Source organism: Phocoena sinus, chromosome 1 (assembly GCF_008692025.1).
Source record: "Phocoena sinus isolate mPhoSin1 chromosome 1, mPhoSin1.pri, whole genome shotgun sequence".
Classification (NCBI taxonomy): Eukaryota; Metazoa; Chordata; class Mammalia; order Artiodactyla; family Phocoenidae; genus Phocoena; species Phocoena sinus.
The window spans coordinates 8,584,097-8,606,945 of record NC_045763.1 but is presented as its reverse complement, the minus strand read 5'-3'; the positions used below and the strand labels follow the sequence as shown (position 1 = coordinate 8,606,945).

The 22,849-nt window shown below is 49.9% G+C and overlaps 1 protein-coding gene across 1 annotated transcript; it reads left to right on the top strand.

Moving 5' to 3' along the window:
* Positions 1-4,521: 4,521 nt before the first annotated feature.
* On the top strand, positions 4,522-22,642 carry MASP2 (mannan binding lectin serine peptidase 2). The gene is made up of 11 exons (XM_032642119.1): positions 4,522-4,531; positions 4,615-4,846; positions 4,969-5,146; positions 5,874-6,005; positions 10,539-10,735; positions 10,809-10,956; positions 14,645-14,763; positions 16,476-16,554; positions 18,649-18,780; positions 19,280-19,354; positions 20,554-22,642. The coding sequence occupies exons 1-11, from the start codon at positions 4,527-4,529 to the stop codon at positions 21,315-21,317; spliced, it is 2,061 nt and encodes a 686-aa protein (XP_032498010.1). The 5' UTR covers positions 4,522-4,526; the 3' UTR covers positions 21,318-22,642.
* Positions 22,643-22,849: the final 207 nt, after the last annotated feature.

Sequence of the window (22,849 nt, the reverse complement as noted above, 5' to 3'; positions counted from 1 at the left end):
CCCGCTCCTACCCTGGGCACCCACCTTGGAGGCCCCACTCGGCAGGAGCTAAGACTGCAGTCATAATAGGGGTGGGAACAGGGGTCCAGCTGTGCCACCAACTCCTCGAGTGGCCTCAGGCCAGTCACCCACCCCCTCTGGGCTTCCCGTGCTCCACCCTCACGAAGCCCCTGGTCTGTGAGCATGTTTTGGGGTTCATCCCTGGTCAGCAAGTCTGATCCCAAGCTAACCTCCCCATTCCAACCCCCCGGTCTTCCCCCTCCCGCGGAGGCCCGGCGGAGTCAGGACTTGGCTGGGCTGCAAGAAAGTACCAGGCAAAGGAGGACTGGTGATGGCCAGCTATGGAGCACTGTCCTGTCACCAGCTTGAATTCCTTTAACCTTGACAAGGAAGGCAGGAAGGAAGATACTGTTAACTCCACACAAGATGAGGTGACATGCCCGAGGCCTTACCAGGCAGCTGGTCTCCCAGGAGCCACTCCGCTCCGTGGGCCTCTGCAGCTCAGCTGGAGCACCCTGGGGCTCCCAGCAGGGGCAGCTGCCTGGACCTCCACTCTCAGTGGCCCTCCTCCCCGTGGCTCATCTTACTGACCAGGCTCCAGGAAGGTCCATCGTGAGGATGACCCAGGGAATGAAGGTGGGCAGGGAAGGGGGGTGGTCCCAGCGCTGGGGGCACTGGACCTGGGTCACAGTAACTCTGTGACTTGAGCTACGCACCACTCCTGACTCGGTCACCCTGTCTGTAAAATGAGAGCAGTGGTCCTCAGCTGTTACAGGGCTTCACTAAGGAGCACGTGTCACGTCGTTCTCACTGAGCTGGTGGAAATCAGGATTTCTTCTCAGGGCAGAGGAAGAAGAGAGGGCCCAGGTTGCAGAAGTAGCTGCAAGAATGCCTGACCTGGACTAGAAGGTGTCTGCAGTGTCAGTCCCTCCACTTCCCCAACTTTTAGTGGCATCTGCGTGCATGTGCCCACCTGGAAAGGGTGGGCGTTGAGGACTGAACCCCACAGCTGGGTGGATGTGATTTGAACACAGACTGATCCACAGAAGCAGAAGCAAAAGCAGGCATTCGGTGGGGGTGTGACCTGAGTCCTCCAAAGTTCCAGAAATCTGGAAGAGGGCCGTGAACAGGCCCAGTCTGTGGCACGGAGAATAAAATCAATCCTATCTAGAGTTCTGAAATTCAGGTATTAACATCAGCCCTGCCCACAGATGTAGAGAACAAACGTATGTACACCAAGGGGGGAAAGTGGCTGGGAGCGGGGGGGATGAGTTGGGAGATTGGGATTGACATATATACCCTAATATGTATGAAATGGATAACTAATAAGAACCTGCTGTATAAAAAAATAAAGTTAAAAAAAAAATTAGCCCTGCTTCCCCCGCCCCCGCCCCGCCCCCGGTTTAAGGATACAAGTAGTTCCCATGCGGATTGTTAGGAGAGAAAGTGCAGCCCTGCTGTACCTGCTTTTCCCCCTGGAGGCAGCCACGTTTACCTCTTCCAGCTGAGCATTTTGCTTATGCCTCTAAACAATATGCTTGTATCACTACTTCTCGATTTGTCAGTTTCCGTCATAATTGTTGATTTTCCACTGGGGAACGTGAGGATTTAGCTCTTTGCTTCCCTGCCCCACCACACTCTCAAGCATTAACCGATAACCTTGGTTGGCTCCGCAATCAGTGTTTGCACCGTTACAACTTAGGCAAATGCCGTTCTCAGCTGAGACTCAGAGAAAACGATAACGTTTTATCTCTGGCACAGCTTCTTGTTTTTCCTGGAGGGTTTTTGCATTCTCTTAATTTTCAATAAATTTATCACTAATTTAGCCCCAAACTTTTACCAAATCGCTAAAGCTCTTAAGACGTTTGGATTCGAAACACTTCCTGAGGTTCTGGTCAATATGCTAATCAGTTTTGGTTTTTTTTTCTTATTGTGAGATTCTAAGTATTTTACCTATAGCCTCATTATAATTATAATTCATGATTATATTTATTGGAATGTTCAGTAATAAGAAACTAATATACATACCATGCATTTCTTTATTATGAGTTGTACCATAATGTATATAACACTTTCATTTAGGAAAAACAATTACTGGAAAAAAATTTTTTTGGAGGATCTTTGGACTCTACCGGTATCTTATCATTTTCATCTTTCTGAAGAATCTGTTCCAAGCCTCCTGACAACCCCAAGTGGGATACCCTGTCGGGACTCTTGTCTCTTGGACCCCATATCTTCCTGTTTCTTGGTTTACTCCCTCGTTTTGGTGAAGCATATCCTAGAGGAGCCTTCTGAGAAAGGGGACAAGGGATGAAAGTTTTAAATAACCTGACATGCATGAATCTCTTGATTCCATCTTCATGCTGAATTGATGGGTACAGAATTTGGTTGAGTATAGAAATATGTTGGAAATTCTCTTCCTTCAACATTTTGAGATTTGCTGTTTTCCATTGTTATCATCTATTCCTGTGTTTAAAATTAGCCCAAAATGTAGCAGATTGAAACAATAACAATAAACATGTCTTTTCTGTGGGTCAGGAATTTGGGAGTGACTTAGCTGGTCGGTTCGGTTTAGAGTCATTCATGAAGTTGCAGTAAAGCTGTCGCTAGAGCTGGGGGGTCAGCTTCCAAGATGACTCAGGCACATGACTAGCAGATTACGCTGACAGATGTTAGGAGGCCTCAGTTCCTCCCCATGTGGACCTCTCCACAGGGACACTGAGTGTCCTCACACATGGCGGCTGGCTTCCCCCAGAGCGAGTGATCAGAGAGAGAGCCAGGTGGACGCTGCGATGTCTTGTATGCCTAGCCACACATTACACACCATCATTCCAGTCATGCCCTATCCATAAGCCCTCCTCAGTGTGGGAGAGGACTACACATGAGGGCGTGAATACCCCAATATGGGACTCACTGGACGCTGACTCCTAGTTTCCAGTGTTATTTCGATAGCTCCAAAATCATTCTTTTCATGATCCTTTGTAAGCGATCTGCTCTGTTTTCACTCTCCTCCCCTCTCTCTCTGTCTCTCAAAGTTTGTAGAACATAATTTTTCTCTCTGATGTTTTGCAAATATCAGGCGTAAAGTTCTATTTTCATCTGTTGTTCTGGGCACTTGGAGGACATTTTCAATCGGTAAACTCGCATTCTTTTCAGTTCTGGGAAATCTCCTTGCATTATTTTGTTTATAATTTCCTCTGTTTTCTTTGTTGTCTTTTTCTAGAATTCCTGTTATTTAGTCTTTGACATACTGTATAGGACTTTACTGCTTTTTCATTTCTTTTTGACTCTATTTTTCTGGAAGATTTCTTCAATCTTATCTTCCAAACATCTTGTTGAGTTTTTTGTTTCTGTCATATTTTTATTTCCCCAAGCTGTTTTTTGTTCTCTGAATGCTCTTGTTAAATAGCATATGGTTCTTGCTTCTTGTTCTAGCCTCTCTTTTTGCTTTGAAGATATTAATTATCGCTTCATTTTAGTTTTGGACATTTTCTTCTCACTGCTTCTTACTGTTTTGTTGTTGGTTGGTTGAGGTTTTTGGTCTTTCTCCCTTACGTGTGAGGTTTTCCTCAGTAACCCTTGAATGTTCTGCTCATGTGTAAGACTGGGGACTAAAAAGCTAACTGGAAGCTCTGAGTGCATGATGGGGGCTTGTCAGCTGACTTTCACTGTGGGTGAGGCGGCTGAGCCATTTGCTTGTAGAACCTTAAGTCAGTGTCTTTAGGTCTTTCCTCCTGAACTCGTCAACACTTCCCAGGAAAAAGAGAGAAGCCTGGTGGCTGCCAGGTTCTAGGAGTCGAGTCAGAGGAAGGCTGGTCTGTCTGCTTAGTGCCCCTGTTTTCTGTCTGCCCCTCCCATGCTCAGCTGGGCCTGGGACTCTCCATATACTCCCTCCAAGAATAAGTCTCCACGTTTCTGCTGAGGTCGGGGGATGGGAAATAGGGATTGGCAAGATTCTTACATGCGTCCAGAAGGACCTGGTGCCACCAATTCCTGATTCCACTGCCAACTTAGAGTTGCTTCCTGGAGAGCTGTTTCCACCTGTCCATCTGTTTCCCCAGCTTCCTAAATGTTGATGCTGCCTCCTCTCCCACATTCCCCATCGTCGTGGGCTCGTGTTTTTAAGACTTTTCTCTTCTCTCTTATCGTAGCGTTTCAGGAGGCAAAGGTAGGTGTGTGTGTGTGCGTGTGCCTCCCCCATCTCCGCCTAGAAGCCATCGCTGCCGAGGTCATGGTCACAGAGACCCTGGGCGACCTCGGAAGTCACACACGGCGGGGGAACCACAGAGGTTCAGGGTGAGGGACAGAGCCAGGATTTGTCCCCGGAGCTGGCTGTCATCCAGGTTCAGCCCCCTGGCTCCTGGAGCATCCTGTCCTGCCTGCCCGGAAGTCTGGGCAGGCAGGAGTCATGGGGTCTGTTCCCAGAATGCCAGGGGCAGGACGGCTGGGGGCAGGGCCGGCCGTTGGACAAACAGATCAAAGGTGAGGCACCCCGGGGCTCCAGACCAGGCCTGGCCGAGTGCACCATGAGGTGGGTGGAAGCCCCCAGGGTCTCCCCAGCGGGGGTGAGGGGTGAGACTGGGCCTCACCGCCCCTCCCCTGCGCTGTCTTCAGGCTGCTGGTCACCCTGGGTCTGCTGTGGGGCTCGGCAGCCACCACGTCCTCGGGCCCGCAGTGGCCCAAGCCCGTGTTCGGGCGCCTGGCATCTCCTGGCTTCCCAGGCACGTATGCCAACAACCATGAGCAGCGCTGGGCCCTGACGGCGCCCCCCGGCTACCGCCTGCGCCTCTACTTCACTCACTTCCAGCTGGAGCCCTCCTACCTCTGCGAGTACGACTTCGTCAAGGTGCCGGCAGGGCGGGCTGGGGCACGGGGACCCCCGGGGGCGGGGGCTGGCCTCGGAGCGCGGGAGGGAGGGCCGGGAGGCCCGGGGTCTCGCCTTCCCCCCTGTGACCCGCAACCCCACAGCTGAGCGCCGGGACCACGGTGCTGGCCACGCTGTGCGGGTCAGAGAGCACGGACACGGAGCGGGCGCCCGGCAACGCCACCTTCTACTCGCCGGGCTCCAGCCTCGACGTCACCTTCCGCTCCGACTACTCCAACGAGAAGCCGTTCGCGGGCTTCGAGGCCTTCTACTCAGCAGAGGGTGAGCTGAGAGAAGGCCGGTTGGTGCGGGGGGACTGTCTTGGGCCAGACCAGCCCTCCCTTCCGCCCGCCTCCCTGAGGCTGGACTCCTGCCAGACCAGCAGGAGGGCGTCCCCACCTGGTCTGACATCATCATCACAGTGCAAATATCAGCAACAGCCAGGACCTCTGCTCTAGGCTGAGCCCCTTTCTGTGCCAGGTGCTGAGCCCGGACGTCCTCGCGGGCCCTGTGATGCGAGGACCAAGTGAGCCTGTTCACAGGTGGAAACGGGTGCCACTGGCCTGAGCGCGGCCTCTGCCTCTGGGCTTCGAGTCTGGCACTTGCTTTCAGATTCTGGCTCCTGCAGGGACTTGCTCTTGGCCTCGGGCAAGTGGCTCAACCTCTCTGTGCTCATCCTGAGACTGCAAGAATTTGGTGAAACCCATATAGAGGCCCACCCACTGGGTTCCCGTGCTGGTCGTTCCTTTCACTAGCCTAGTCACCACGAGCAGGACCATTAAACCGTCATTGGTTTAAAAAAGATGGTATTTAGGTCTCCCTCCAAGTGCTGCAGGGAGGTCGCAGTGACCCTGGGCCTCTAGCGCTCAGCTGGGCATGAGACACCTGCAGACAAGAGGCGGCTCCTCTCAGGTCAGGCCATGTTACTGGAGGGGCCCTAAACCTGAGCCTAGGCCTCAGCGATGTCCCATCTCCTTCCCCGCTGACTGCCTGCCGGTCCCTCCCCCAGACATCGACGAGTGCCAGGTGCCCCCAGGAGAGGCCCCCACCTGCGAGCACCACTGCCACAATCACCTGGGTGGCTTCTACTGCTCCTGCCGTATGGGCTATGTTCTCCACAGGAACAAGCACACTTGCTCAGGTGAGCTGCAGCTGGAGGGGGACCCTGTGCCCAGCCCGCCCCCACCCTGCCCCAAGACACAGCTGGCTTCTCAAGGCCATAGCTGCTCTGCCCGGGCGACTGGAGAGCCCACTGGCCTTGGTCCACTAGACACTTCTCCTGGGTGACGGCTCCTTTTCAGATCTTCTGTCCCCTCTCACCATCCATCCATCTACCCATCCATCCATCTTCCCATCCATCCACCCACACACCCACCCTCCCACCCATCCACCCACACACCCACCCTCCCACCCATCCACCCACCCACTGCCCACCCATCCATCCATCCATCCACCCACCCATCCACCCACCCACCCATCCCCATCCATCCATCCATCCATCCATCCATCCATCTACCCACCCACCCATCCCCCCATCCACCCACCCATCCATCCACCCATCCACCCACCCCACCATCCCCCCACCCTCCCCCACCCATCCCCCCACCCCCCCCCCACCCATCCCCCCACCCATCCCCCACCCATCCCCCCACCCATCCACCCACCCATCCCCCCACCCATCCATCCCTCCATACACCCGTCCACCCACCCATCCCCATCCATCCATCCATCCATCCATCCATCCATCTACCCACCCTCCCATCCCCCCATCCACCCACCCATCCATCCACCCATCCACCCACCCCACCATCCCCCCACCATCCCCCACCCATCCCCCCACCCATCCACCCACCCATCCCCCCACCCATCCACCCACCCATCCCCCCACCCATCCATCCCTCCATACACCCGTCCACCCACCCATCCCCATCCATCCATCCATCCATCCATCCATCCATCTACCCACCCTCCCATCCCCCCATCCACCCACCCATCCATCCACCCATCCACCCACCCCACCATCCCCCCACCATCCCCCACCCATCCCCCCACCCATCCCCCACCCATCCCCCCACCCATCCACCCACCCATCCCCCCACCCATCCATCCCTCCATACACCCGTCCACCCACCCATCCCCATCCATCCATCCATCCATCCATCCATCCATCTACCCACCCACCCATCCCCCCATCCACCCACCCATCCATCCACCCATCCACCCACCCCACCATCCCCCCACCATCCCCCACCCATCCCCCACCCATCCCCCCACCCACCCATCCCCCCACCCATCCATCCCTCCATCCACCCGTCCACCCACCCATCCCCATCCATCCATCCATCCATCCATCCATCCATCCATCCACCCACCCATCCCCCCATCCACCCACCCATCCATCCACCCATCCACCCACCCCACCATCCCCCCACCATCCCCCACCCATCCCCCCACCCATCCCCCACCCATCCCCCCACCCATCCCCCACCCATCCCCCCACCCATCCACCCACCCATCCCCCCACCCATCCATCCCTCCATACACCCGTCCACCCACCCATCCCCATCCATCCATCCATCCATCCATCCATCCATCTACCCACCCTCCCATCCCCCCATCCACCCACCCATCCATCCACCCATCCACCCACCCCACCATCCCCCCACCATCCCCCACCCATCTCCCCACCCATCCCCCACCCATCCCCCCACCCATCCACCCACCCATCCCCCCACCCATCCATCCCTCCATACACCCATCCACCCACCCATCCCCATCCATCCATCCATCCATCCATCCATCCATCTACCCACCCACCCATCCCCCCATCCACCCACCCATCCATCCACCCATCCACCCACCCCACCATCCCCCCACCATCCCCCACCCATCCCCCCACCCATCCCCCACCCATCCCCCCACCCATCCCCCACCCATCCCCCCACCCATCCACCCACCCATCCCCCCACCCATCCATCCCTCCATACACCCGTCCACCCACCCATCCCCATCCAACCATCCATCCATCCATCCATCCATCCATCTACCCACCCTCCCATCCCCCCATCCACCCACCCATCCATCCACCCATCCACCCACCCCACCATCCCCCCACCATCCCCCACCCATCCCCCCACCCATCCCCCACCCATCCCCCCACCCATCCCCCACCCATCCCCCCACCCATCCACCCACCCATCCCCCCACCCATCCATCCCTCCATACACCCGTCCACCCACCCATCCCCATCCATCCATCCATCCATCCATCCATCCATCCATCTACCCACCCTCCCATCCCCCCATCCACCCACCCATCCATCCACCCATCCACCCACCCCACCATCCCCCCACCATCCCCCACCCATCCCCCACCCATCCCCCACCCATCCCCCCACCCATCCACCCACCCATCCCCCCACCCATCCATCCCTCCATACACCCGTCCACCCACCCATCCCCATCCATCCATCCATCCATCCATCCATCCATCTACCCACCCACCCATCCACCCATCCACCCACCCATCCATCCACCCATCCACCCACCCCACCATCCCCCCACCATCCCCCACCCATCCCCCACCCATCCCCCCACCCACCCATCCCCCCACCCCTCCATCCCTCCATACACCCGTCCACCCACCCATCCCCATCCATCCATCCATCCATCCATCCATCTACCCACCCTCCCATCCCCCCATCCACCCACCCATCCATCCACCCATCCACCCACCCCACCATCCCCCCACCATCCCCCACCCATCCCCCACCCATCCCCCACCCATCCATCCACCCACCCATCCACCCACCCATCCCCCCACCCATCCATCCCTCCATACACCCATCCACCCACCCATCCCCATCCATCCATCCATCCATCCATCCATCCATCCATCTACCCACCCTCCCATCCCCCCATCCACCCACCCATCCATCCACCCATCCACCCACCCCACCATCCCCCCACCATCCCCCACCCATCCCCCACCCATCCCCCACCCATCCATCCACCCATCCCCCCACCTAAGCGCTCATCCATCCACGTTCTCCAGCTCCTCACCTGCCTCCACCCTGTCCTTGGCTCACTCTCACTCCTCCTCAGCTCATTCACTTGGTGAGCTTGTGGTCGCCCCTCACTGTGTACCTGGCCAATCAGGACTCATCCTCCTTGGGGGACTTCAGGATGAAGGAGTGGGGGCCCTAGGCCTGCCTCACACAAGCTTCCCTCCATGAAACTTCAGCTCAAAGCTGCCGGTTCAGCCCCCAGCAGGCCAACCCCTTTGGCCTCCACGGCCCGGACTCCCCTCTGCGCCCCTGCTGGGGGCCTGGACAGAAAACCAGCTGGCGCTCTGGGAGCGAGCAGCCCCCACCCTTGGTGCTGAGCCCGCTCCCCGGCTCAGTGCCCTTCCCTGTGTCTCTCCCCGTCTCTGTTCTCTCTTCCAGAGAGGAGCCTGTAGCCTGCCCTCCGGCTCCGGCTCCGGCTCTGGTCTGGCTCGGGCAAGACCGCTGCAGCCTGCAGCCCCCATTGACCCCGCCCACGGACCTAACAATAAACTCGGCTCCACCTCCACCTGCTGCGTGTCTCTGGGGGGGGAAGGGTGAGGGGAGGACAGCAGTGTGCACTCTGGACCCCCTTCCTTCCCACCCTCACCTTAGCCCGACGGGCCCTAGTTGGTGGGAGCCGCCTCTATGGGGCCACAGGCTCCTTTGCCAGAGGGGCTTGCTCTGTCCTCACCCTCGTTTTGATGAGGCCCAGAGAGGGGCAGGGGGCTCGCACAGGGGAACCGAGCTCTTGCTACTCCCCCACCAGGAACCCAAGGACTGAGCTCAGAGCATCCTGGGGTCCATCTCCTGTTCAGAGGATACCTCAGGTCCTGGGTGTGCTGGGCTGCGGGAGTCTGACCCCGAGCAGAGAGGCCCAAGGAGGTATCGATTCACTGATGGGCAGTCTGGTTGGTCCCCCACATCCAGGGGTGACTCCCTCTGTCCCATGGGGAGCAGCCACGTGGAAGAAGAAAGGCAGTGCTGGGACTCCTCACTTCCTGGAATGCCTGTGTCCCCACCTCTGCCACCTGGGGGATGCAGGGTTAGAACCCTCCTACGAGTGATGCCAACAGACATTCCCTCTGCAAAGGCAGAATCAGCTGTTTCAACGGGGAAAGTGGGTACCACACTCACTTATGATCAGTGTGGACTTGAACTGCCCTCAATTGCCCCCCAGGGCAGAGCCTAGACCCAGGGAAGGTGGGCAAGGGGAGGCCTTCCTGAGTGTTCCTGGAGGGGACCCAGGGAAGACTCCTCTCCTGCCACCTCCCCACACCAAATTCCTGGGAACAGGAAAGTCCCCTTCACTTCTGGTGCCCCTTTCCCCCAGGCAGGCCCTGACATGGCTCCCTCCCCGCACCCCTGGAACTGTGACTCTGGCCCAGGGTTCCCCACACCAGGAGCCTCAGCTTAGGGCCTCCATCCTCCCTGGGGTTGTGAGTGGGGCCCCTGGAGAATGTACCTCCGAGGGTCACTTGTTTCAGCTAAATCCTGGAAGCCAGAGAGATCCCTCCCTAAATTGTCCCTTCAGCCACTGGGTGGGGCGTTCAGTCTCAGGAGATGCCTCTGGGGCTGGCGTGTGACAGTGGACACCTGGCTCACCCCGCCTGTCCTCTCCCCTCTCCCCAGCCCTGTGCTCAGGCCAGGTCTTCACCGCCCGGTCTGGGGTGCTCAGCAGCCCTGGATACCCTCAGCCATACCCCAAACTCTCCAGCTGCACCTACAGCATCCGCCTGGAGGAGGGGTTCCGTGTCACCCTGGACTTCGTGGAGTCCTTTGACGTGGAGATGCACCCTGAGACCCAGTGCCCCTACGACTCCCTGAAGGTCTGGTTCCCCTGGCCGCTGCCTCCCCCTGGCCCGGCAGGTCCTGAGGTGACAGGGGCCTCTCCACTTTCAGATTCAAACAGACAAGGAGGAATATGGCCCATTTTGTGGGAAGACGTTGCCCCGCAGTATTGAAACCAAGAGCAACACTGTGACCATCACCTTTGCCACCGATCAGTCGGGGGACCACACGGGCTGGAAGATCCACTACAACAGCACAGGTGAGGGCAGGTGGGGCTCCGATTCGGCAGGGAGCTCTTCCAGAAGCATCAAGGAGCCACATAGGATGGAACTCTTCCTGGCCGGGCCTGGGAAGTTAGGGGAGGGAAAAGTTTTCCTTAACCCTCTTAGTGTCCCTGGCTGGGTCTGAAAAGCAACCTGACAGGTTAACAGGGAAAAAAAGCATACATGTTTATGTCATGTACATTTTATGTGGTACAGGAGCCTCTGTAAGGAAATAAAGACGCAGAGAGACAGCTGGACCTGTGGACTTTTGTGCTAGGTTTGCTGTGGAGTATGGTAGGCTGAGGAATATGAAGAAAGGGTGGAAAACGGGGTGGGGAACTTAGCCAGGCCTGTTGGTATTGTTCTTGGCATCCTTTTGTCTTTGGTGATAAGGCTTCCCTCTGGGTGTAGGGCAGACACCTCTCACATGAGGGTCTTATGACCTGCTTCAGGGAAGAAGGGCGAGGGGCGGGGAATCAGAGTGACCTTCCTGCTTCTGCCATTTTCTCAAACTCCCAGCTTAAAATCATCAACATGCCAAGGTGCCGTATTTTGAGGTAGTGTGTCCTGAACTCCATCAGAAGACAGGCCAGGTTTGAGTGGGGTCGTCTGTGAGGCAGGGGTCCCCTATGGGAAGTGCCACCCCCCCATTCATCCACCCACTCGCTCACCGCTCCATCCAACCATCCCTCCTTCTACCCATTTACCCATCCAAACAGCCATCCTTCTCTCCTTCCCTACCTCTCACCCTCCCCTCTTCCATTCACCCAGCCATCCAACCATCCTTCCTTCCATCTGTAGGGGAGGAAATAATAATTTTCCCTCTGCCCTTCCAAATTCTTGGCTGGGAACAAGAGACATTAACGAGAGAAAAAGAAACACGTTTATGAACATGGATATCTCGTGCATACGTGGGAGATAACCCAGGGGAAAAATGAGTCTCAGAGGCAGCTTAGAATTCAGGCTTAAACATCTTCAGCTAAAGACAAAAGAGAGAAAGCGTACAGGCGAGTCCAGTTATGAGGAGGTGACCAGGAAAAGCATGGTAAGCAAGAGTAAGATTCGTTATGCAGATTAAAGACTGTCTTCTTTTTATTGCTTTTGAAATTTAATTTTAGTAAAAAAAAATTTTCTGTCTTTTCCTTTGTTAAGAGTTTCTAGTGATTTAGTCATCCTACTCCTGGTACAGAGTTCGAGACACTCTTACGAATGGAGATTTCCTCTGTAAACGTAAATTTCCCTTAGAAAAGGGTACTTTCTATTCTGCTTTCAGAGTCTCTCCTGTGTCTGCTGTTTCATAAGATAATCAGCTCAAAATACAGTTGGCTTCCCACACCCGTGGATGTAGAGCCCGTGGATACAGATGGCTGACACTCTGCCTTTTTATTTTCTTTTGGCCCAGAAGCTTGTGGGATGATGTTAGTTTTCCGACCAGGGATTGAACCCATGCCCTCGGCAGTGAAAGCGCTGAGTCCTAACCACTGGACCGCCAGGGCGTTCCCTCTGCCATTTTGTATAAGGGACTTGAGCAACCGCAGATTTTGGTATCCACGGGGCTCCTGGAACCAATGCCCCGCAGACATCGCGGGACAGCTCTAATCCTTACGCCAAGTCATGTTCATGCCACCCCTCACACACATCCATCTGTCCATCCTTCCCTCCTTCCATCCATCCATCTTATGGATGTGCACCGGGCCCTGTGTGGGGAATACGTAATACTTCTGCTGTCAGTCCAGTCTAGTCACAGCAACATGACCACAGCCCTGTGACAAGCACAGCCGAGCACCAGACACAGTGAGAGTCCAGAGGAGGGACCTGGCCCAGGCAGGGGCCGGGTGCTAACAAAAGGGGCCCGGGACACGAAACATACGAGATTGGATTGAAAGGACAGGTAGGTATTAGAGGAAGGTGGAAGGGTGTTCCAAGTGCAAGGGAAGTGTATGTGCAAAAGCCCAGAGGCTCCAGCTTTCTTGGTGTGAGCCGTAAGAGGGTGTGATGGGGTAGGCCGAGATGGGGGCTCCCGCCTGACATGGAGGGTTTGGACAGGGAGTCTGCACTCCGCCTCTCACACCCTCCTCCACCACCTCTTCCTCGTGACAGACCCTCAAACGTAGACGGTAGTTCTTGGTGCCACCTCCTGAGACACGAGTCCAAGCCCCCCACCTTCCGGGCACTGACCTCTGGATGTGTCTGTCCCTCTCACCACTCTCAGCCAACAGGTCTTTCAGGATGTTTTTGGAAAGACAGAGTAACTGAGCTGGAGAAGCTCCAAAGCAAAACACCCAAAGCCCCGAGCTGTGCTCAGAGCACAGGCTGGGTGTCAGACTGCCCGGGTTGGCTGGGCAGTTGGCTGTAACGCATCCTGTTTCCTGGCCATGTGACATTGAACCTCTTAACATAACTTTTCTGAGACTTAATGTCCCAATTATCCAATGAAGGACAAATCTCCTTGGAAAGGTGGGGATTAGTGGGCTAACGCAGAAGACGCCGAGTGAGCATGGAGGAGGTGTTGAGTAATTTTAAAAATGAGATTGAATGAGGAAAGATATTAACCTTTGGGCCAGCTCTGTGGGAAAGGGTGAGAGACGGGTCAGTAGGGAAGAGACTAGCACTTTGGGAACATTTCATTTGCCTCTTGTTCATATTTAAAAAGCCTTTTGTTTTCCTGTGGGTCGAAGTAATAAAACGGAAGCACTGGTTTCAGAGTGAGTCAGAGGGAAGAGTCAGGCTTGCCAGGCTGGTGGGTGAGAAGGGGCCAGGACAGAGCCTGGAGGTGTGTGTGAAGGGAAATGCCAGCAGGGCCCTGGCCTGGGTATGAGGTGGCCTCGGGAAGCCCTGGGCCCCGACAGGGCCACCTGGAACATCCCTGGAGATTGGTTCCAAGAGGGGAGACCCTGGGGCCTGCTTGGGACTGAGAGTCACTGCAGGACACAGGGGTCAGCTGCTGGACGAAGCAGGGGACTGGGCAAATGACCTGCATGGGCTGAGCGGTGGCCTTGGGGGATGGGCAGCCATGGGGGACTGGCTGAAGGCTTGGGGTGACAACAGGCCAGGGTTTGGGGGCCAAAGTGGAAGCCAGCCGTGAGCCCCGTGGGTATGTGCTCACAAGGGACGTACGAGGCTTCCTGAGTGCCTCTCTGAGCCACAGGGGCTGCTGTGAGGATTCGCTGGCTGCAACCCCCTGTTGCCCAGCACTTATTAGCAAAGCGATTTCCTCTGTGCTTCACATTTGGTCCTCGCAACAGCCCTAGAAGCCGAGCAAACGTTCTCATCACTCTCAGCTTACAGATGAGGAAACTGAGGCTTTCCTGTGATTTTAACCCATGCTGTCCAGCTCTTTCCCCCCCCCCAAGTTACACACTCCCCCGGTTTTCAGCAGTGTGTGTGAGGCCCCTGGCATGGAGCAGATGCTCCCTTTGCCGTGACCTTGCTCCCTTACCACGTGCCCGGCTTTCTTTTCATCACTTTGGCTGAAGCCCAGGCCAGGAGACAAATCTTAATTTGTACGCTAGGCAGCCGAGAGTTTAATCTTGCCTTTGGTTTTAAATCTTAAGAACTCTACCCCACTGTGGCAAGCTCTCTTTACACGTTGTTTCATTTATAAACCAGGAACTTCTAATTGCTAAATTCAGACTTGCTGCTATAGAGCCAGCTAAACCCCCGACATCTGGTTTCCTTGCACAGCTCAGCCCTGCCCTGACCCGACGGCACCACCTAACGGCCACATCTCCCCTGTGCAGGCCACATACATCATGAAGGACCGCTTCTTTGTCTTCTGCGAGTCGGGCTACGAACTTCTGCAAGTAAGTTAATACAAAGCTGTTTAAGTGCACCACAATCATGACGGTTTTTGAATGAATACATATTTATATCAGCAAATATGTGAAAGGAAAATGGGGAAACAGCTGTTGTCAGCATGGTGGTTTACTTTGCCTATGATTAAACAATAAAATTCAAAGAAATGATACATTTGCTAAGAGAAACGGCTACAGAGAATTTTCTATTCTTAGGAACTCCGCTTTTTAAAATTTTTTAAAAATTTATTATTTTTGGCTGCGTTGGGTCTTTGTTGCTGTGCATGGGCTTTCTCTAGTTGCGGCGAGGGGGGCGCTACTCTTTGTTGTTTCGGTGGCTTCTCTTGTTGTAGAGCATGGGCACCAGGTGCGCGGGATCCAGTAGTTGTGGCATGCAGGCTCAGTAGTTATGGCTCGTGGGCTCTAGAGCACAGGCTCAGTAGCTGTGGCCCACGGGCCCAGTTGCTCCGCGGCATGTGGGATCTTCCCGGACCAGGGCTCAAACCCGTGTCCCCTGCACTGGCAGGCGGATTCTCAACCACTGCGCCACCAGGGAAACCCAGAACTCCGCTTTTTAAAAAAGCTTTTTCTTTTCTTTTTTTTTTTTTTTTGGAAAGCTGGCGATTAAAATGAACACCTTTTCTCTGTTCACACACATTACAGCAGCTCTTGGTAAAGCAGCTGAAATGTTTGTCATGTGCTCTGTGTTATCACCTTGCATTAAATCAAGTTCCTCCTGGTCAAATGACCTTTACATGAAACAACTCCTGGGCCCACAAAAAAATTAAATGGCCCTTGGAAACAGTATATTCTGCAAAGTTATAAATAGTGACCACTGTTAAGGGAGAAGGAGGATAATTTCAAAAAATGCTTAGTGAGTTGCTTTAGGGGCACAGGTTAGAGATTCACATGTCCTCTTTATGTTCTTCAAAATGTCACTGAATCCCAGTGGTAAAAAGCAATAACACTGAAAAGATAGCTGGTTATGCAACCAGTTCTGTGGAGGGACAACTGCCCCCGACCCCAAAAAAGTGAGACACTTTGTTCAACTTGTAAACTTCTCGGCGGGCTCTTTCCACAGCAACTTGGACCCAAGCCTGTTCAGTTTCTGAGGAAAAAAGAAGTCATCCTGCTCTCCTTCGAAGCATAAAGCTTCAGTCAAAGCCACCTTCTTTCATTTTAAAGTCTGGTTTTAGAAAAATATTTAAGTCAGTCAAAAATGTCCCGCTAAATATTAGCAACGGAAAGTGATTGAGGACACACATGCGAAGCTTCTGGAAATATTGATATTTTAAATAACTTTCCTCCAGTTAATAGCCACAGGCTAGAAAAATCCAGACACATTCACTCCATGTCTGATCAGGCTGATCTTCCCCAAACTTTTGACTGTCACCCTTTGGCACTTTACATAAAGAAATGGTGGAACACCAGCAGGAACTTGTGAGAAATCTGATGTATTCTTGGATTAAGTGGAAAGCAGAAAATATAAACTGCTGCAGAGGTCAACATCTTTAAAACTGAGATACACACATAGGTGACATCACCAACAAGTACACACATGTATCAAGGCAGTTGGGCTGCGTGTCCAGTCATGTGGGTGCATCACCCCCTTGGGAGCATCTCTTGAAACACTCGAAGAAGAACTATCGTGGGAGCAGAGCTTTGGGGAGTGGTTTCATGATATAAACAAGGAAATTAATATTTTCTCAATTCCTCTTTAGGGTTATTGGCCCCTGAAATCATTTGTTGCAGTCTGTCAGACAGATGGATCTTGGGACCAACCGATGCCGGAGTGCAGCAGTACGTATGTGTGACCACAACACCTGTAGCTGCTTCTGCTACTACTGCTGCTTCTGGTCTTTTTAAAAAATGATTTATCAGGGCTTGAATTCCAAATTTGCTTCTCATCCTCAGTCTCTCAGAGCACTTTTAAGAGGTTAAAACAGGACCAAGCTACTAGGAAAAGTATTTGCTTCAGAAAAGTATGGTATTTAAAAATATTTTTCTAAGTATAAAATACTCATAAAAGATGGGAAATAGAGAAAATTACAAACATTATAATATTCATAATCCCGCCGTATCAGAGCATAATCACTCGTTATTTTGGTGCACAGCCCTCCAATTACATATATCACACATGTAAACATGTATAGGCTACTGTCTGTAGGGGCATATACGCATCAAACTGGGATAACGGTGTTCACTACCATTTTGTGAACTAAGAATCACATACCTTATTTTTAATATTTTTAAAATTATGATACGTGTTAAATGGAAAAACCATATAAATTCACAAAAATATACAGTGAAAGCCTCTCTTGCCCAAATCCTCAAACTACCTGTAAGACACTGGGGTCCATTCCTTCATACTCTTTATTTCCTATACTATTTATACTAACATAGCTCACTATTACTTACTTTTGAACTAAATCTGACTGCAATGTACTCTTCCCCCCAACATTGTTGGGTTATCTTTCCACAACAATCCAATCACTCATAGAGCTGCTCCTTCTTTTTAATGACTGCATAGTATTGAATCAGAGGACCTATGCTTTTTATTTCATGTGATTTCTATTGTTTCCAGTTTTTTACTATTACATACGCTGCCATAGTTAACACCTCTGGACGTATACTTTCACATATTTTTAAAAAATAATTTAGTTTTTGGCTGCATTGGGTCTTCGTTGTTTTGCGCAGGCTTCCTCTAGTTGCACTGAGCAGGGGCTACTCGCCGCCGCGGCACGCTGTCCCCTCACTGCAGTGGCCTCTCCCGTTGCAAAGCACAGGCTCCAGGCGTGTAGGCCTCAGTAGTTGTGGCACGTGGGCTCAGTAGTTGTGGCTCGCATTCTCCAGAGTGCAGGCCCAGTAGTTGTGGCACACGGGCCTACTTGCTCCGTGGCATGTGGGGATCCTCCCGGACCAGGGCTCAAACCCGCGTCCCCTGCATTGGCAGGTGGACTCCTAACCACTGCGCCAGCAGGGAAGTCCCTACTTTGACGTATTTTTTTGCAAGGGTTTCTACAAAATTCCTAGGGGAATATTTTTATTTCAAAATGTATATTCCCGTGAGACTACCAATTCTTTACTACCAATTCTTCTAGTTTAAAAACCAGTAAAGAGCCGGCACCGAAGGACTGTTGGACTAAGGTATGGGTTTGAGCTCTGATTCTGCCACTTTTCACTGGGTAGTTACGGGCATCTCATCTGTGGAGAATTAAGGCAACGTAGACAACGCACTTGACACAAAGCCAGACACACTGCTATTAAGTTGCTAAAAACGATTTATCTTTTAAAATCCACAGAAATACATCAACAATTTTTAGATGTCTGTGCACAAAACTATGACTTTTAGACTGGTATCACTTTGTCTCACAAATTGGTTATGCCACATTAGTAATGTCCTAACAGTTGTGAATTCTAACCCAAACTCAAGGTATTATGACTTCCAGGTCTTCTAAAAAGGTCAATTTAGGAAAAGGATCATAAGAACAAATTCTTCGGTCTTTGTATTGTTCTATTTTTAAGGCTAACCAAATTGTACCATTTAACATCAAACCAGACTGTATAGGCATATGCAGGCTGTGCTGTTTTCTTTCTTTTGTGAGTGCTAAGGAAGTCCAAGTAGTTTCAAATTCCCTTCCTTTAGGGAAGGCATCATACAACTCGTTGCCTAGGGCCTTCATTTCAACCTAGCCATTTAGTTAGGAAGAGATGAGAGTGATGCTTTAAAATCACACTAAGGTGATTCTCTCCATTTTCAGAGATGAAATGATGTCCATCTTGAATATGACTTCAAGTTATAACAACACACAGCACAACCACCTATCAGTCTCCACATCGTTTTAATGTTAGGATTCAAAGTGCAAACTGACTTCCCTCTCCTGTGTTTATTAGTTGTTGACTGTGGCCCTCCTGATGACCTACCCAGTGGCCAAGTGGACTATATAACGGGTGCCGAGGTGACCATATATAAAGCTGTGGTTCAATATCGCTGTAATGAGTTCTACACAATGAGAACAGATGATGGTAAGCAAACTGTTCAAAGTTGGGGGTGGGTGATATTTGGAACCTAAGCCCTCATGATCTGAAAATAAACTTATCCAACATTTTTGGCTAAGGCTAGACAAAAGATTAAAAGGCACTTCTTCCACCTGCGAAGTGAAATATAGCTGAAGTGACTTTAATGTCAATTTGCAAGAATCTGAAAACAGATCTTATCTAGTAAATGACTACTACAAACACACAATATATTCCAAATGGTTTAATTTAACAAGTCAAAACCTTATCATTAAGCACTTAAGATCTTGATACATATTCAAGTTACACATCTAAAAGGTTTCCACTTTGCAAGCATACATGGAATGCAGAGACCTCCTGTTTATGAAATCATGTAAAATGGTTATTCAGACACCTCTATTTCCCCCTGATGCTCAAGAATCTACATTTTTCAAGGGGGGTATTCAAGCAAATAACAACCACCTTTTCACATGCAGTTAAACATTTTTGCTCTTTCAATGATTTGCAGGTAAATATGTGTGTGAGGCCGATGGATTCTGGACGAGCTCCAAAGGAGAAAAATCACCCCCCGTCTGTGAGCCTGGTAATGGATACATTTATACACAAGATTCATAACTGATGGAAAGTAGAACTGGGTAGCAGACAGTAAGTAGTGCTTCAGCTGTGTAGGCAGAAATGTAACTTCAGCACTTGGCTCTTACACCAACTTATTATTTCCAAATAGTATGTTCTCATTACCCCTTCCATATGGAGAGGTTGTTGGTGCTGACTGTATCAGTCATTTGATTATTTTTGACCTTTACAACTAGGCAAGCATAAAAAATTAAATGATTTTTAAAATTATCTTGAACCATTTATACATTTATAAACATGATTTCTTCTCTTTAAAAATGCTATTAAAACCCAAAGCTAATAACCTCATTATTTCCCTAAGCAATTGTTTTCAATGACATCTAGTTTTTAAACATTAATGCAATTTGCCTTTTAACAGTACTTAAAAAAAGTTTTACCAGAATCTGCTCTGAAGATATAGTTGAGTGCTTAAAAAAAAAATCAGAAAGGTAATAATATACTCATCACCCCTGTGTTATTTGACTTAGTCTTTTTAAAAAACCTGCATCTTAGCTGACAACAATGTTTGTAAGCTTTAATAAGAGCATTCTGCCATAACAGGAAACATATTTGCTACATTTATGAGCATATTTAGTTAGCAATACATAATAAAGTTTAGTGTTTGGAAGAAACAACTAGACCCAAAATAATTTCTGAACCTGAAGGTTCCTGGCTACAACTGCAACATTCTAATTTTTAAAAACATTTTAATGTACAAAGGTGAAAGTAATTCTGTAAATCCTATGATAGTGACCTTAGTTTCTGCTTTCCCAGAACTACATGGTAAATACCCCATTTTACAAGTAGGAAAACAGAAGCAATGAAAAGGTTATTTTTCATTTCCTACGCACATCAGCTCAGACAATTCCTGTTTGCCCTATTAAATATTTTCCCAATTGCGAGACCAAATTATTTTACCAAAACAAATCAGTTTCTAAAAGTTAATTTTCACTCACCTCATTTTCTGCGGAGCTAAAAAATACCAAATGGTTTTATCAGGTCTTTGAATAGTGTTTTAAGGTCTCACTTGCCTGTATAGGTGGACACCCACCAAATTATGTGATGCAATTTTTGGTTGACATTACATATACACAACTCCAAAGTGGTAATAATTGGAGAAAAAACACCATCGGGTTTCTATAAAGGCTCTATACATCTTTTTTCCCGCAGTTTGTGGAATATCCACCCGTACCACAGAAGGTCGTATATATGGAGGACAAAATGCAAAGCTTGGCGATTTTCCTTGGCAAGCCCTGTTATTAGGTAAAACTATAGCAGCAGGTGCACTTCTATATGACAACTGGATCCTAACAGCTGCTCATGCTGTATATGAGCAAAGAGAAGACGCCTCCTCCCTAGACATTAGAATGGGTGTCCTGAAGAGACTGTCACCTCATTATACACAAGCCCGGGCCGAGGCCATTTTTATACATGAACGTTACACTCATAATGCTGGTTACGATAACGACATAGCATTGATTAAACTGAAGAACAAAGTTGTATTAAATAGCAACATCATGCCTGTTTGTTTGCCAAGAAAAGAAGCTGACTGCTTCATGAGAACCAATGATATTGGAACTGCATCTGGATGGGGATTAACCCAGAGGGGTTTTCTTGCCAGAAATCTAATGTTTGTTGACATACCAGTTGTTGACCATCAAAACTGTACTGCGGCATATGCAAGGAAGTCCTATCCGGGGGGAAGGGTAACTGACAACATGCTTTGTGCTGGTTTAGAAAGTGGGGGCAAGGACAGCTGTAAAGGCGACAGTGGCGGGGCATTAGTGTTTCTACATAATGAGACACAGAAATGGTTTGTGGGAGGAATAGTGTCCTGGGGTTCCATCAATTGTGGGGAAGCAGATCAGTATGGGGTCTACACAAAAGTCATTAACTATATTCCCTGGATCAAGAACATAATTAATAGTTTTTAACTTGTGTGTCTCCAGTGAGTACATGATTCTTTGTTCTAAAAAATACCTGTAAAAGACCTCGGCAGCAAACTGACCTGAGAAACATTAACACGACAGTTGCTGTTCCACCTCAAAACCAAACCAAACTACAGGTGAGGTGTGCCTTTCAGGCACTTCTCCACTTGCCACTTTTCCACCACTTACTCTCTGATTGAAGGGGACATAAACCATTGTAGTGATATTCACCGTTGCCAATCCAACAGAAACTCACTGGTTAAATTTGGACTGACTTACAAAAGTCCAGTGTCTTTTTGTACTGGCCATTTGCATTTCTGGAAATTGCCTGTTCATGTTCTTTAACTGTTTTTCTCCAGTTTTTGTACTTGTTCTTACTGTTCTCTGAGAGCGTTACATATTATAGCAGCAGTATTGGTTCAGGAATTACTTTGAATCATGTTTTTCTTGGGTAGATAAATTGGAAATATCAATACTTTGGCCTAGGTATAGACTGATTTCCATGTTAAAAGCGATGCTATAATTTTTCACTTCTCAAACTGGCAGAAAAGAAGAGCATGGAACAGCACCAGTTCACACTGTCAAAGGCGACGAATTTTCTGAAGGACAATTTGGCAAATCTATTTCACAAGTCTTAAAAGCATGCACAGTCTTTGACCTGGTAATTCCAATGCTAAGATTTTAATTTAGCTGTGAGGATGTTCCTAGCACTTGGAAATAACCTAAGTATTTTTTATTTTCAAATTCAGAAGACAGTTGAATCAAATGTGGCATTTCCATGAGATGAAATACAACATTAAAAATAAGTGGCGGTATTATTGATAAATCAATCTGTAGTGTTTTTTTCCTTCTTACCACGAACGTGGAATACTTGGGCACATTTAAAAATAGATTACAGATCGTACAACAGCTAAGTACAGAACTTAAATACACAGTTAAGGGTTACTCTCCTAGTATTCAACAACAAAAAATTATTCTAATTATCACATACATCTTCTGAATTACTAAGTACTCAACATCTTTTTCCTAAGGACAGCATTTAAGCTCTGACTTAACCTTAAAAATCTCATTTCACTTAGTTGGCCATTCCTCCCTAAAAAGCTTTAGTACTTAACATTTAACAAACTTTTTCATTCTAGCCAAACAGTTACCATTATATGTAGAAATTCATTGTGAGTTTTGACTAACTTCTCTTGTGCATATGAAGTGCAACTTCTTGAGACTCACTTTTTAAAGGTAACTCTCCAGCATCTTTGTCACGTTAAAAAAAAAAACAAAAAAAAAAACAAACTGTTTTTCCAGTAAGACTCCAGACACTAAACTGTGGTGGCAACAAAAATTTTTATTCAACTGGTTCAAAAAATTTTTTAGAATGAATGCATTTAGATGATCAAATAGACTTTAAAAACAAATCTCTGCCAAATAGTTTACTTCTAAACTTCATTTTTTTTTCTTTAGGGTAGAATTAAATACCCATAGCTACGTAGTACCATAAACATGTTAACAGAAGGCTAGTCAACATTGAAAGCCTTCTAAGA